We start from the raw sequence: 13,033 nt of genomic DNA, 5'->3' as shown, positions 1-13,033 counted from the left end.
AGGCCTGGGTAATAATGACAGACCCAGAATGTGTCCACTGACTTCATTAAAAGTTATCTGGCTTTAGCAGAAGGGGAACCTTGACCCCATCAAAATGGGAAATTTCCTATTAATATTACAGGGACCACCATCTCATCCTACAGACAATCCTCTGACACCTTCTCAGGCCCTCCCATGCACCAGTGCATCTGCACATGGGCTCGATTTCAGCTCCCTGTTACTCAGTACAGAAATAAAATTAAACAGAAGTAAGCTGAATCAGCCCAGTCTGCCACTCAGATCTGTAATTCAGGGTTTGACAGACATGGCAAAGCTTCTAAACCAGTGATGAAAGTCTACTGTGTAGACAAGACTGCATCTATTTGTATCATGAAAACACAACTCACCTCAGTAAACAGTATATGGTCTTGACATGCATATAACACCCAATTTTCCACTTCCACACTCCCACAGTCATATTTATTTATTCAAAACTTAAGTGTGTAGATTCTTGCTGAATTATTTTACACCTCCCTTTTGCAGAAGTATAAATAAGTTCTCTGTAAGCAAAGTAATTTTCTGCCTTATCAGGTAAGTTTTAAGATATTCTGAGTAAGACTTGACATTTTGATCTTAGAACCTGCTAGCAAATTTGTAGCTTTGAACCTGGATTTGCTGCACAACTTCCAGTTCAACCTGATGCTGTCTCAACAGATTCTTGTATACCACATAGCAATTTCCTTCACAAATGTGGCTTAAATTCAGTCTGAAAAGGAAACATTTCTCACAAGTCTGGCAGAACATAACAAGTGCTCACCACTAAAACTACATTCCAGCCTTAGTCTGAGGTTTTCTCAGTACCCTCAGTGGGATTAAGCTCAGTGTAGAAAAAGCTTCTATTAATAGAGATGCTATCTAAATTCACAACTTACCGCAGAAACTCTCTGTTCCCAGTCATGTTTATCATCTGACAGGATCTCTCTGATCTTGTTTATGGATTCCTCGAGATCCCGGCTGGAATAAATCTACAAATTGAAATACAGAGTAGCACTGTAATGCAGGATTTACTCCATAAAATCAGATCACTTCCCAACTACATTCTTATGTCCTTTGCACCTCAATGCTTAAACATCATGTGCTAGCCTTGGACACAACTGGCTTTGCACAATGCAGAGACTTTACACCCATTGTCTGCAACTAAAAACTTAGCAATTATCACAAGATAATTAAAGGATCATATTGCATTATTTTAGTATAGTTTCACAATTTTAAGCAGCATTTCTGCAGCTACTAGTGGCTATATTAGTCAAAACCTACAGAAGATCATGAGTAGACACATGTGCTTTTCAGCTGTCCCAAATATAAAGGTCCAGTGAAGGAGAGGGGATACATGATGCATCTCAGCCATCCAGCTAAATCAGCAAACATGCATGGTCCAGTTGTCACACTCACAACAGCAGTGATGCCTGAGACACAAGTCACCTTTACAGCTTTCAGTTCCCAGAGGGTTTCACATAAACTACTAGCACACCCCACCATTTAAAACCTGCCTGCCTTCAACTTCTAACCTGCTTCCCCCTAAAGATTTGCCAACATCACAATGAAGCACAATTTAACAGTAATTAGCATGAGATCCTATATCCACCTTCTACTTTTTAGTACAGAATGGTTTAACAGTTAACTCTACTTACCTGAACTGTTGGGACATCTTCAAATGCCTTAATGAAGTCTTCTTCATCCACAGCACCTGCCCCCTCTTTGGCTGCTGACACACAAATGAAAAAGCCTTTTCAATCTTGTTATCAACAAGAGAATCAATTAAGAAACCACCAGCTATCAAGGCACTTAATCAGGAGAAAGTTCACTACCCATGCAGCCTGGGAGTGCTGCAGATGTAATGAAAGCAGAGGCAGGGAAATTCAATGCCAGGCACTGGTGAGACATTCATGGCATCCTTCGACTCACAGGCACACAGGGCACATTAGGGAAGTCATTACAGTAGTCACTCAACAGTTAGGGGACACAGTCTGAAAGATGAAAGGGAATACTTACTTTAATTATATGGGAGACTTTATTTTAAAGGATTTAATCCCATCTATAATAGATGAAGGTGGAGATCTGACAGGTGCACAAACAGACGAACGATAAGGAAGATAAACAGTCTCTGGAATACTAATCAGATTAGAGACTGCCTGATATAGGGAACTTTCTCCCTTTCCCTAGGACACATAGAGAATTAGAGCTACATGTAGAATAAGTGCTAACATTCAGAATGACTGATCAGTATCCTTTTTGCACCTTCATTACCAGAAACGCCCAAAGGTCTTAAAAGAAAGCTAGTGTGTCAGGTTTAGGCTGCAAGGGCTGAAGTGTGGCTATATAGCTTATGTAGCTATAAGCAGCCTCAGTTCAGACAGAGTTGAAACTACAGAGGCAAAAATCTACACACTGGAGCACCAACATGATTTACTCATAGCCCTCAGTGCATAACTACACAGGTGCAACCTCTCAAAATGCAAAATAAATTATGGGGATGTGGGGATTGCTTGGAGATTCATCCTACCAGACTCTGGTTGTGGCATGCAGAGAACACAAGACATAATGACTGCATAAGGAAAAATTTGTTACTGGATTCTGGGGGCCAGTCTGGGAGTGCATGCAGGAAGCTCAGTATGAACACTGTAAATACTTCACAGGCACATCAATTTACACAGGCTATTGTCTTACTTGAAGACTTGGAGCCCAGAGGTGCAGAGCCAAGCCTGCGGGTAGTGCCCATCCCAACTCTGCGTGAGTTTGCAGGGGCCTTTGAAGATGTAGAGGAGCTGGCTGAGGAAGGTCTGTTCCCATCCACGGAGTCTTCATCATCAAAAATTTTATCTGTCAAAAAACCCACATTCAGCTGTAAGACCAACAAAGCAAAGGGATGTCACAAGGAACACGACTGTGTTATGGCAAACATGCTACATTTTCCAGCTCTGCCAGCTCCCATCTCAGCAGTGTCCTCATGCTAAAATCCAGTTAGCCATGGAATGCCACCAGCTCACTGAACCCAATCCTTCACTACTGCAGCCACTATGTTATAAACCATTCAATAAATGCATTCAGATGAAAAGAATGAACTTCAAATCTACAACAAAAAGATGCAAGCCCCAGATAATACTTGGGGTGCTGACAGTCTGCAGCTCTCACATTTATGTCTACAATAACTCTTTTGACACAGACTGTAGTGAAACTAAGACCACAAGCAAGTCCAAGATCCAGCAGCAACTGCCTGCACCAGACCAAGGATAAACAGTCAATCATCAAGGATAAACAGGAAAGTTCCTATGGTAACACCCATGTTGTTGATGAACCACAGACCAATCTGGAGCTACAAATTCCCTTTAACTCTTTAAATTAACACTGGAGATTCCTTACAAAGAAATACAAAAAGTTTCCTCAAATTCATGAAAACATAATTATAAGGTGCATCAAACCTTACATAACCTTCTGTGTACATCCAACCTCAGCCTCTACCACCAAATGTGAACATAAATTAACTAAAAATGTATTACATTCTCAGTCAAGGTTACTTCAATTCCAAAGTACTGCTTATATTGCAGTTTTACACAGATTAGCTAATTCACTTGAAAAAATAGCCTTAGGTTGAAAGGTGACAAAGCAGTTGGGCAGCTGATATAGATGGAACACGTAATTATTGAGGCCAGAAAGCCAGCTCAGCCCCCATCACTCAGCATCTCCACAAGAACACTTCATTCAAGATTTGAGATCAGCTTCATGCCCATCCCTCTCCAGCAGCCCAAGGTACACACACACACTCTCCACCAGATTAACAACATTTCCTTTACAATTTTCACTTGGCAAAAAGTCAAGCAGGTGCTTTAATCCATCCCTGCTCAGGAAAGCATCTGGGAACATCTAGTAACAAATACAGGCTCCTAGTGAGACACTAATGAGTGAAATTTAATACAGGCTGAGCTTTCTGAAAGTAAAAAAATAACTTGATAACAGTACAGGCATATTCTTGGGGAGGCAAAAGAACAGGAAGAAAAGCCTGTTTTGTTCTCAGCTCAACCACCTTCAGTTTTCTCTGCCCTAAGTGGCACTGGCTTATTAGCAGCTGGACACAGGAGAACTATCACAGATCATCTAAAAACCTACACCCCCCATTTTGATATGCAGCAGTGCACATGATGCCATACTCCAGTCACAACTCAATACTGACATGGCAGCTACAAAAAAGCATCCCAAAAGTGAAAAAAGGTGGACAAGGACATCTCTTCATTTTGATGTTTAAGATGTCTTGAAATATGGGAAAGGGCTAGGGGGAAAAAAAACAATTCTAAAGGAAAGGGGTAAAATAATAACTGTTGTTCTATTACTGTTATTGTACTGTTGTTCAGGAAAAAGTGAACAAGGCAAAAGTGAAAAGAATATAGATAAATAGATAAATTTCAGGTCACACAGCTGAAGAGGATATAAACCACAATTAGGATGTGGGCTGTCTCTTTAACACGGTGCCTGAAGGCAGCCATGGAGACCGTGCTATCTCCCTATTGACACCAGTCTTGTTCTGACACACGTAATTCAAAACTAATTTGAAAAGAGCTCAGGGAACAATCGTGAGAATGATTAAAGGATTAGAAAATATGTTTTTAATTCAATTAAATGAAAATTCTCTGCAAGAGATTGTTTAGTCTAGCCAGATTCCTAATAAGTTGCTTATGTTCTGTGTTAACACAGCTACTGAAGATTTATTAACACAGTTCTCCAGTGTGATTTATTAATATTGTTTCTTACCTAACCGAAAAAATATACAACAAGGCAACTGGCTAGAGGTTAAAAACAAATTAAATTCTGAGTTGCCTTTTTTTTCTCTCTTCCCCCTTGCTCCCCCCTTCATTTTCTGCAATAATCACAGGGCTGACCCTCTGTGAGGTTAGGAGGTGCATCACCCAGTGAAATCTACCACAGGCAGTTCTTAAAAAAGCAAAACTGAATTTTTTTTCCCCCCAAAAGACACAGTCTAGTTCAAACAGGAATTAATTCAAAAACACTACTTGGTGTGAGTTGCACCAAGGTCAGGGCAGATCAAAATAGGCTTTAAAATGTGTAATCTCTGAAGCCTCTAGGACAAGGTTTAAGTGATTCAGAAAGACTTGGACAGCCATTCAATCCAAAAACTTCAAGCAAAGCTTGTTCAAGGTGCAATTGTTTCAAAAGCTCCTATATAAATATTTAATAAACTATTATTTGACATGTGTGTATTAACAGCCAGGAGAAAGTCAGTCATATTAGAAACAAAAGGTACTTTTACTAGTTCATAGCCTCTTCCATCAGGTAATAAAATTCTCCATCAGCTGCATTTCAGACTATCTGGATGCAGCCTTAGTTAACTCACTTCCTCTTCTATATGCATTTTTAAAGCCTCAGCCCGCTGAAGGGAGAAGAGGGTGTGGTTTCCTATTTCATATAATAAATCAAAACTAAAAAAAAAATCCAGATATTAAAGGCATTGCACTCCTGTAGTATTTTAGCAACTAAGTAAGACTATAATTTCTTTCTAAAACAGGCTTTTCTGAGCATTAGCAAAAAACACAACACTCGAAAAATCAAACCAGCCCACCCACAGTTCTGGGAATGACTGGATTGCAATCGCATCTTCCTGCTCATTAAGTCTGCAAACTAAGCATCACATATTTATCAAACCAGAAAACCCCTTCAACAACCCAACAGCATTTTCTCATCTGAGCAGTGCAGAATGACAGCACCACGTTCAGAACTGCACATCAAGTCTGCCCGAGCACGTGTGCAGAACAGAAAGAGAAACAAAGAACAGAAAGGAACCTGGACACGGGAGTACAGAAAAGAACAGAAAACCAAGCTACTATACATTATTGTTACAAATCCCTTTTTTTTCTTTGCCAGCCATTGATTCCTGCTCATAATAATCATTTGAACTGGGATCATATTTTTCATCATATCTGCAAACGGGAAATTCAGCAAGGGTGTAACTCTCAGGACGCCAGCTGAGGTGCACTGAAGCGGGATCAGTGCCCCACTCTAACATTAAATAACCATTGACATTCTCCCATCCCAAGACACCCCCAGTGCTCTTTTATAAGGACCTTACAGTACTCTCTGTCAAAGACATGCCCTTATAAAAGAGGCCTTTGTCTGCTCGCCACTCTGCTGTCTCAGAGACAGAAAGACAATCTGCTTTACGTTTTTCAATTCCTTTACATTATTTAAGAAGAAGAGAAAATTGCTTACAAGTACATATCCTTCTGCAAATAAGCTTCCTCAACATTCCTTCATATTTTCCATAGCGTGCCCAGATGTAAGAGTGCTTCACCGAGCGCCGCGGCTTTCAGTCCACAACATAATCAATCATTGCCCCTCGGATTCATTAAGCATGCTGTCTTCACACGTGGATTTAAACAGCCATGGCCTCTGTCCTCTCTCTCTCTACGGCTGCAGATCTGCACAATTCTTATTAGCAACACCCATTTCAGCCTGGCAAACTTGGGCTCACTTCTAGGGAGGAAATTCCCTACTAGTGAGGGGAAGCCAGGACAAATAATCCGGGATGAAGATGAGCTGAGCGTGCCTGGCTCGGCTGCCTTGCACTAGGAGCCAGCCTGACTTTATCCCCTGGGAAGCGCTAACAGGAGCATCTCAACAGCTGTCATCATTTGTCCATGACGAATAAATTTAGTCATTATTCATTTTAAAATGTAACCCCTTCAGGTCTGGCCAAGGTGAAAAGTGGGGAGAAGAGGCTGCTACTCAGAAACCATGGTAAACAAGGGCCAGCACTTCCCTTGCCTGCACCACCAGCCTGGGACCTTTTAAAGCAGAGCCTCAAATGTCCTTTCCAATGAAAAAAGAAGTTTTCTGGCTTTTAAAAACTTTAGGATGTCAGATTCAAATCTTTTAGTTATTTGTTTGTAAGCTTTAGAGAAGACAGACACTCTGTAGTGGTGACAGACTGGGAAGAGAGCTTTCCATCACATCTGTTCCTCACAAAGATGCTCCACTACGGTCCTCAGATTTGACTCTGTAAAGGACTAAACTTGTGCTGGGCCCACTGTGCCCACTCATCATCTGCTCCATTTCCAACATCAGAGCAGCTGAAACAGGCAGGATGGGTACCTCTTTCATGAATCACCTGCAATACTCTCAGAACAATCCCACTTTTGGGTGCAGATGGAAGTGGACAACACCAGAAGAGCTTGCCTCCCACCATTCCTATGGCACGCTCCACCAGGAGCAGACAGGTAGCTGCTAGAGCTGACAAACATTACAGCACTTCCAGATTCCATGCTCAATCCCCGCTAGGTGGGCAAAGCCCAGCTCCCTGAAGATCTGAGAGCCCTTTACAAGCCAAGAACACACACCAGCAAAACTAGCAATACCAAAGGAAATAGGGCGTGTTCCTCTTTAATCCTTTCTGCCAGGCACAACTCCATGAGCACTGGACCATATTTTTGAGACAGACACCCCCCTTTGACATCTCAGCTCATGCCCTCCCCCCAGGGCAGCATCTGGCACCCCCATCCCCAGCTGTGACTTCTGTTGTCACCCTCTGTTGGGTGTCCAAGTGAGACAGCTTCAGCTGAGGTTAGAAGCCTTTTCGCATTAGCACACATGAAATCCAGGCATGGGTTAGCTGCAAGGCTGTCCAACTCCAACATAGGTGCTGTAGAGGTTTCTCCAGGAAAATGAGTTTATAAACCCACTAAAGATAAAGAGACATGCATACGGTCCTCAGCAGGATTAAGTGTTTAAAAACACAGGAGTGGCAGCTACAGGCAGGAGTCCATGGGCACAGCACATCATTAAGGTTTCCTGCTTGGCCATCTCCCAGTGTCCCAGCTGCTCTCCCTGGCCACAGACACAGCTGCTCCTTCCCACCCTCCACACCAGGCAGTGTTTTGCACCTAAAAAGCCACTCACTGGGCCTCAGTGACCCTGGTCAGTCCTGCCAATGCCACCTGCCCCTCTCCCTCCCATCATATCCAGTTATCCCAGTTTGACCCAGTCACCAGCTCCAGTCCCAGCCCACCCCTGCTGCTGCCTTCTGGCACCATGTGCTGAACCACCTCATCTCCTTCACAATTGGCTTTGGAGTCCCAAAAACCTGGCTTCAGCATGAACTGCTCCAGGGGCTGAACAATGACAAGGACATGCATATCTCCCAGAACCTTGGCTTTTTTTCTCTTATCTCACATATATCACCCTATTTAAACTACAATCCACATCATTATGGGTGGGAGATTTCCTGAATAAGGTTTCAACAATGCAAGTCTAGTCAATGTATTTATGGCAATAATATATACAATAAACAACACAGCTGCCATCAGCCACAGGTAAGGTGGTGCTTAGAGACTCAGGCCAAGAATGTCAGGCGAGGCAGGTGCAAAATGCTTTTTGCTTTAATGATTCTTAAACACCACATGCTTTTCATTAATCCCAAATGCTTCCATTTTCCCTCCTTAGCAAGGAAAGCCATCATCTTGGCTGCTGCCTCATTCTGTCTAATCACTACCTAATGAATCTAATAGGTCTTCAACTTTCTTGTCACAAAGGAAAAGAAAAATCCTCAAAGAAGTAGCAGCTGGAATTGTCTTCTGCTCCAAATACGTTGTATTTACATATGCTATTGTTCTAATACACACTGCTTAGACTCAAGCACCCAACTACAGCAATTTCAGAGTATTCATGCCTGCCATCCCTCTATAAGCAGAAGAACATTTAGGCATAGAAATCATTTACAAAGGACATTCTTGTTAGTGAGGAACCCTATATTTATTAAACCCATATCAGTACGATAAAATTAACTTTACCAAACTGGTATGAGGAATTGTTGCACACATTGACCTGACCACATCCAACCCCAGACTAGGCAGACACAATAAGCATATGGAAAGTAAATTCCAACTTCAATCTGCAAGAAAAAGCAACAGCCCAGCAACACCCAAAATTTGCTCTCAGGGACTGGCCTGGTAAGTCAACCAAAATCATCCTGCAGAAGACTGATCTGAAATCATGCAGCTAATGATGATTTAAGTTACTTTTCTGAGGGACATTAAAATTTTCAATCCTGGAATCAGATTATTCCAATTTAAGATGTAGCCATGATGGATGGCTGCAAGCATGATTGAGAACAAGAATTTTAAAGACTTGAAAACAAGAGACAAATAAAAAGGATTTAATGAGCCTGTTTACTTCAAAACAGAACTTTTTTTAACCATAATGTTGACAGTATTAATGCCATCATGTCAACAAGTCACAGCATGCCCCCTCTAATAGCATCTATGAGCACTAGCACAACTAAGAGCACAGCAAACAAAACTTTAAAGAAACTTCTGTTCATGAAACTAACACACCTGGAAATGGGAGTTTTTAAAAGTTAGTGAAACTGTCACTTAGCCAGTTTTCAGCCATATGAAAATCTCCATTAGCTTTAAGCAGATTTAGAAAAGAGGCGGTACAAATGTTATATTTCTATCAGCTTTATTAAATTAAATATCAATAGCAGACAACATAATAACTATGATACTGAGTGAAAGAGCACCAGCTCAGATAACCAAAATAATCCACAAAAGCCTCAAAAACTGAAATAAATTCATTAAGAGCTAGGATTTATAAGCTTCACCAATTACTTTACTACAGTTCATAGAGACACCTAAAGGAGAATCAAACACCCATGTGCAAGGAGCTGCGCAGACACAGCCTTTACCCCATAATGATTTTTAAAAATTAAGTAACTGAGAGACAGACACAGACATGTACATAAGGCAAAATCAAAGTAGAGAAGAGACAGAGATAAGGATTTACTTTCCTCAAAGTAATCCTTGGAAATACAATATTCCCACAGTGCTTTTTCCAGCCAGCCACACAGCCATCCCCCAGACCTCAAGAGCACCAGGAAATCCAGAGCGCGTACCTTGGAAAAACACACCCACCCCAAAATCCCACACATTTACGTAAAGTTTCAATTTAAAGAGCAAAAGCAGCTTCTCCCTGCCCTGCACTTACCCCTGTGGTTTCCCAGAGGTTGCTCATTATGCCTTGTGGGGCACCCACCCTCCATCCCTGCCAGGCTGTCCACACATCTCCCCAGCTATTTCAGAGCCTCCAACACACTCCACACCAGGGTGTTGCTGCTGAGGCTTTCCCTGCTGGCTGTGCCAGGGGGTGCTGCCCCACTTCTGTTCTGGACCCTTGAAAATACCCTTTAAATTGCATTGCCTTATTACTCCCTCCTCACTGTGCTCTCATTAGCATAATCTTCAGAGATGAAAGAGACAAAGTGGGTCCCTGGGCCCTAGAGATACCAATCAGTGAGAAAGGCTGATCAGGGAGATCTCTTAGAGTCAGAAAACATCTTGTGACAGAACTTCAGGAATGAGCCTTGTCACAGCATCCTGTCACACCCAAACTGCAGATTTCACTATTTCCCACTTTAATATTAATCCTCTGTGCTGCACTGCAGTGGCAATGTTAAGATCTTGCCTCAGCCTTACAGAACTTTAATTATTTATGCAAATAATTATATAAAAGAAAGTGAAATCTTCTGCCTTCATTCACAAGACAGAAAACTTCCATTCTGCAGAGGCAGAGGAACTCCCTCAGGCACCACTTCCACATGCACACAGAGCAGGGATGTGTCAGGTTAAAGAGCAATCCATGAACCTTCCCCTTCCTTGCTCTCACCTCCATCTCTGCATTTGCTGGAAAACTTATGGCAACAGCCTGGACTCCCTGTGCTTGCAGCAAGTCAACATCAGGATTAAGGCAGCAAGGGACATCAGCATCACCCAGCTGCTGGTCACCCACACTACATCCAGCACCCCAGGCAACAGCCTCTTTTGCCAGCTCTGTGATCAGTTTGCACAGCATTCACTTTAAAAATTATATAAATGTAACTAAAAGGCTGAGCCTTTCGACAAGAGCAAGAAGTATTTGTTGTTATTTTAATGTGTGAGTAAACTGAGACAGAGCTGAGGGACATTCCCAAGGGTGTGAAGAACCCAGGGCACTGCCAGAGCCTAGATTAAGCTCCATTCCTGAACAGTTTTTTGTACTGATCCCTTTCTCTTCCTCTTACTAAAGATGCAAGGAGTGCCACAAATGTTTTCTTATTTTCCCCATACTATCTTCAAACCTGCTCTATGCATATTCAAAAAAGAACATTTGCAAAGGGCTTGGGAAAAGTAGAAATAACATCATATATTAGAATCAAAACATTAGAAATAAAAATTTTAATTTAGTTGTTCTTACATGATGCTTGAAGTTTAGCCACACCTGAAACTGAGTTCTCTGTATTTCCCAGGACTGGCACTACAGGAAAACAGCAACCAAGATTAAACCAAGCTCCCAGGGAGACACCTGCTGGCAGCAGCCTGGGGCTTATTTGCCAAAAACCTGAAGGAACAAGGAGATACCTGTGGAATCAATATGTGACATTTTGTCTTACCTGGACTGCCTATACCCTATGGAACTCAATTAGCAGGCACACCAACAATCTCAAGCCTTCCAATGGACAGTGTTTCTCAGCAGTGGGTGGCAGGAGCCCCATGAGCAGACAAGGCAGGTGACTCCAGCCCCACAACCAGGTCCAGATTTCCAGCTATTTGCACCATCTGCTGCCATGACATCACAGGGTGAGGCACCTCTCCAGCCTGCACTCCCCAGCTGGCATTCCCTGCACAGATCCTTCTGCCTCCTCGGGCAATAATGACCAGTGCAGCTCACCTCTCGCTGACTGCCCCATCATTGTCAACACAAGGAAATTGCAGTTTCTACTGTTAGTACTTATCACTTCTTGAGGGGATGCTCACTCTCAACACACAGAACACCGAGGTGTAAAGCACTGACAAGGAGCACACAGAGCTGTTTTTGGAAGGAAAGAGCATCCTGACGTTTTTAGGACAAAGTGCTGTTACAAAAAAAGGCAAAGGCCTTTTTTTGCCTATTTTTGCCTATTGCCTCCAGTTACACAGAGCACATTGGTGGGGGGGACAGAAATGCTGCAGATCCCACTTCCAGCCACCACAGAACATCCTGCAAAGCCTAATGCACCAAATCCTGCAGAAGAAAGCTTTCTAGAGATATCTACAAGGAGATAAAAATGCCAAGCTGCAGCCTTGTTTCCTTTGGGTTAATTCTCAGAGGATGGCTGGGTCAGTGAAGTTAAGCCAGTAAGCTGAGCTGGAGGGACCTGGGGAAGCTGCAGAACCAGCCCTTCCCAGTACCTTCATTTATGTTTATTTGCAATCATTAACAGGGACATGTTGCTCAGCACCTCCTGTGAGATGGTGGGGCATCTAAACTTTCCAGGCAGCCACCTCTGAGCCAAAAAACAAAATAGGTGCAGTTATCCCAGAACAATGAAGGAAAAAACAAGGCTGTTAGCCTACAGCATGTACAGCCACAGAAAACAGGAGCCCTCTATCCCAAGGCATTCTATCTGTCCCATTAAAGGCTAATGCAAGAACATGGGTACTGCACTAGCAAAACTATACAGTGTTACACTCATCACACATCAGTGACTCCCATCCAGAATGCCTGGCCTGATGCATAATTAATGTACTTTAATTAGATGACCATTTAAAATACTGTCAAATGCTCAGTGGGCAATAATCATGAGATAAGAATGTCTTAGACTGAAGGCAGTTGAGACAAAAGAAAAACCACAGGGAAAACTATGGAACAACTCCCCAGCCTACATGCCTTTTGAGAAAGATTATCAACTAGTAAAACAGGCATGACCAGCATGATAACCAGGAATTTCTACCATAAATAAATGCTTCATCTTTATAAAGATGCATATTACTACAGACTGTGAAGGCACATATACAAGCAAAGCATACAGACAAGTTCTGTTTATTTAAGAATAATCCAAAGTTGAATTTTATGATCCAGGCTATGCTCTGTAACCAGAAATGGTTACCAAACAATGGTCTGAGGTGCCTCTGAGCTCCTGCCACAATGGCTACTAAGTTAAAGAGCTGGCTCTGTGATCTCCACTGCAGCTGGCAGC

At 42.4% G+C, this 13,033-nt stretch overlaps 1 protein-coding gene across 4 annotated transcripts in view; it reads right to left on the bottom strand.

Moving 5' to 3' along the window:
- The window catches only part of CLASP1 (cytoplasmic linker associated protein 1), a 170,674-nt gene that overhangs the window by 87,491 nt on the left and 70,150 nt on the right, over window positions 1-13,033 (bottom strand). For all 4 annotated transcript variants that reach the window (XM_063161787.1, XM_063161788.1, XM_063161789.1 and 1 more), the window contains exons 9-11: window positions 2,707-2,859; window positions 1,671-1,744; window positions 912-1,004 (exon numbers count right to left, since the gene is read on the bottom strand). In XM_063161787.1, coding sequence (XP_063017857.1) covers window positions 912-1,004; window positions 1,671-1,744; window positions 2,707-2,859 — 320 coding nt within the window. The remainder of the gene's footprint in view (window positions 1-911; window positions 1,005-1,670; window positions 1,745-2,706; window positions 2,860-13,033) is intronic.

Source organism: Melospiza melodia, chromosome 8 (genome assembly GCF_035770615.1).
Source record: "Melospiza melodia melodia isolate bMelMel2 chromosome 8, bMelMel2.pri, whole genome shotgun sequence".
NCBI lineage: Eukaryota > Metazoa > Chordata > Aves > Passeriformes > Passerellidae > Melospiza > Melospiza melodia.
The sequence above is the reverse complement of the archived record's forward strand: the minus strand, read 5'-3'. Positions and strand labels throughout refer to the sequence as shown.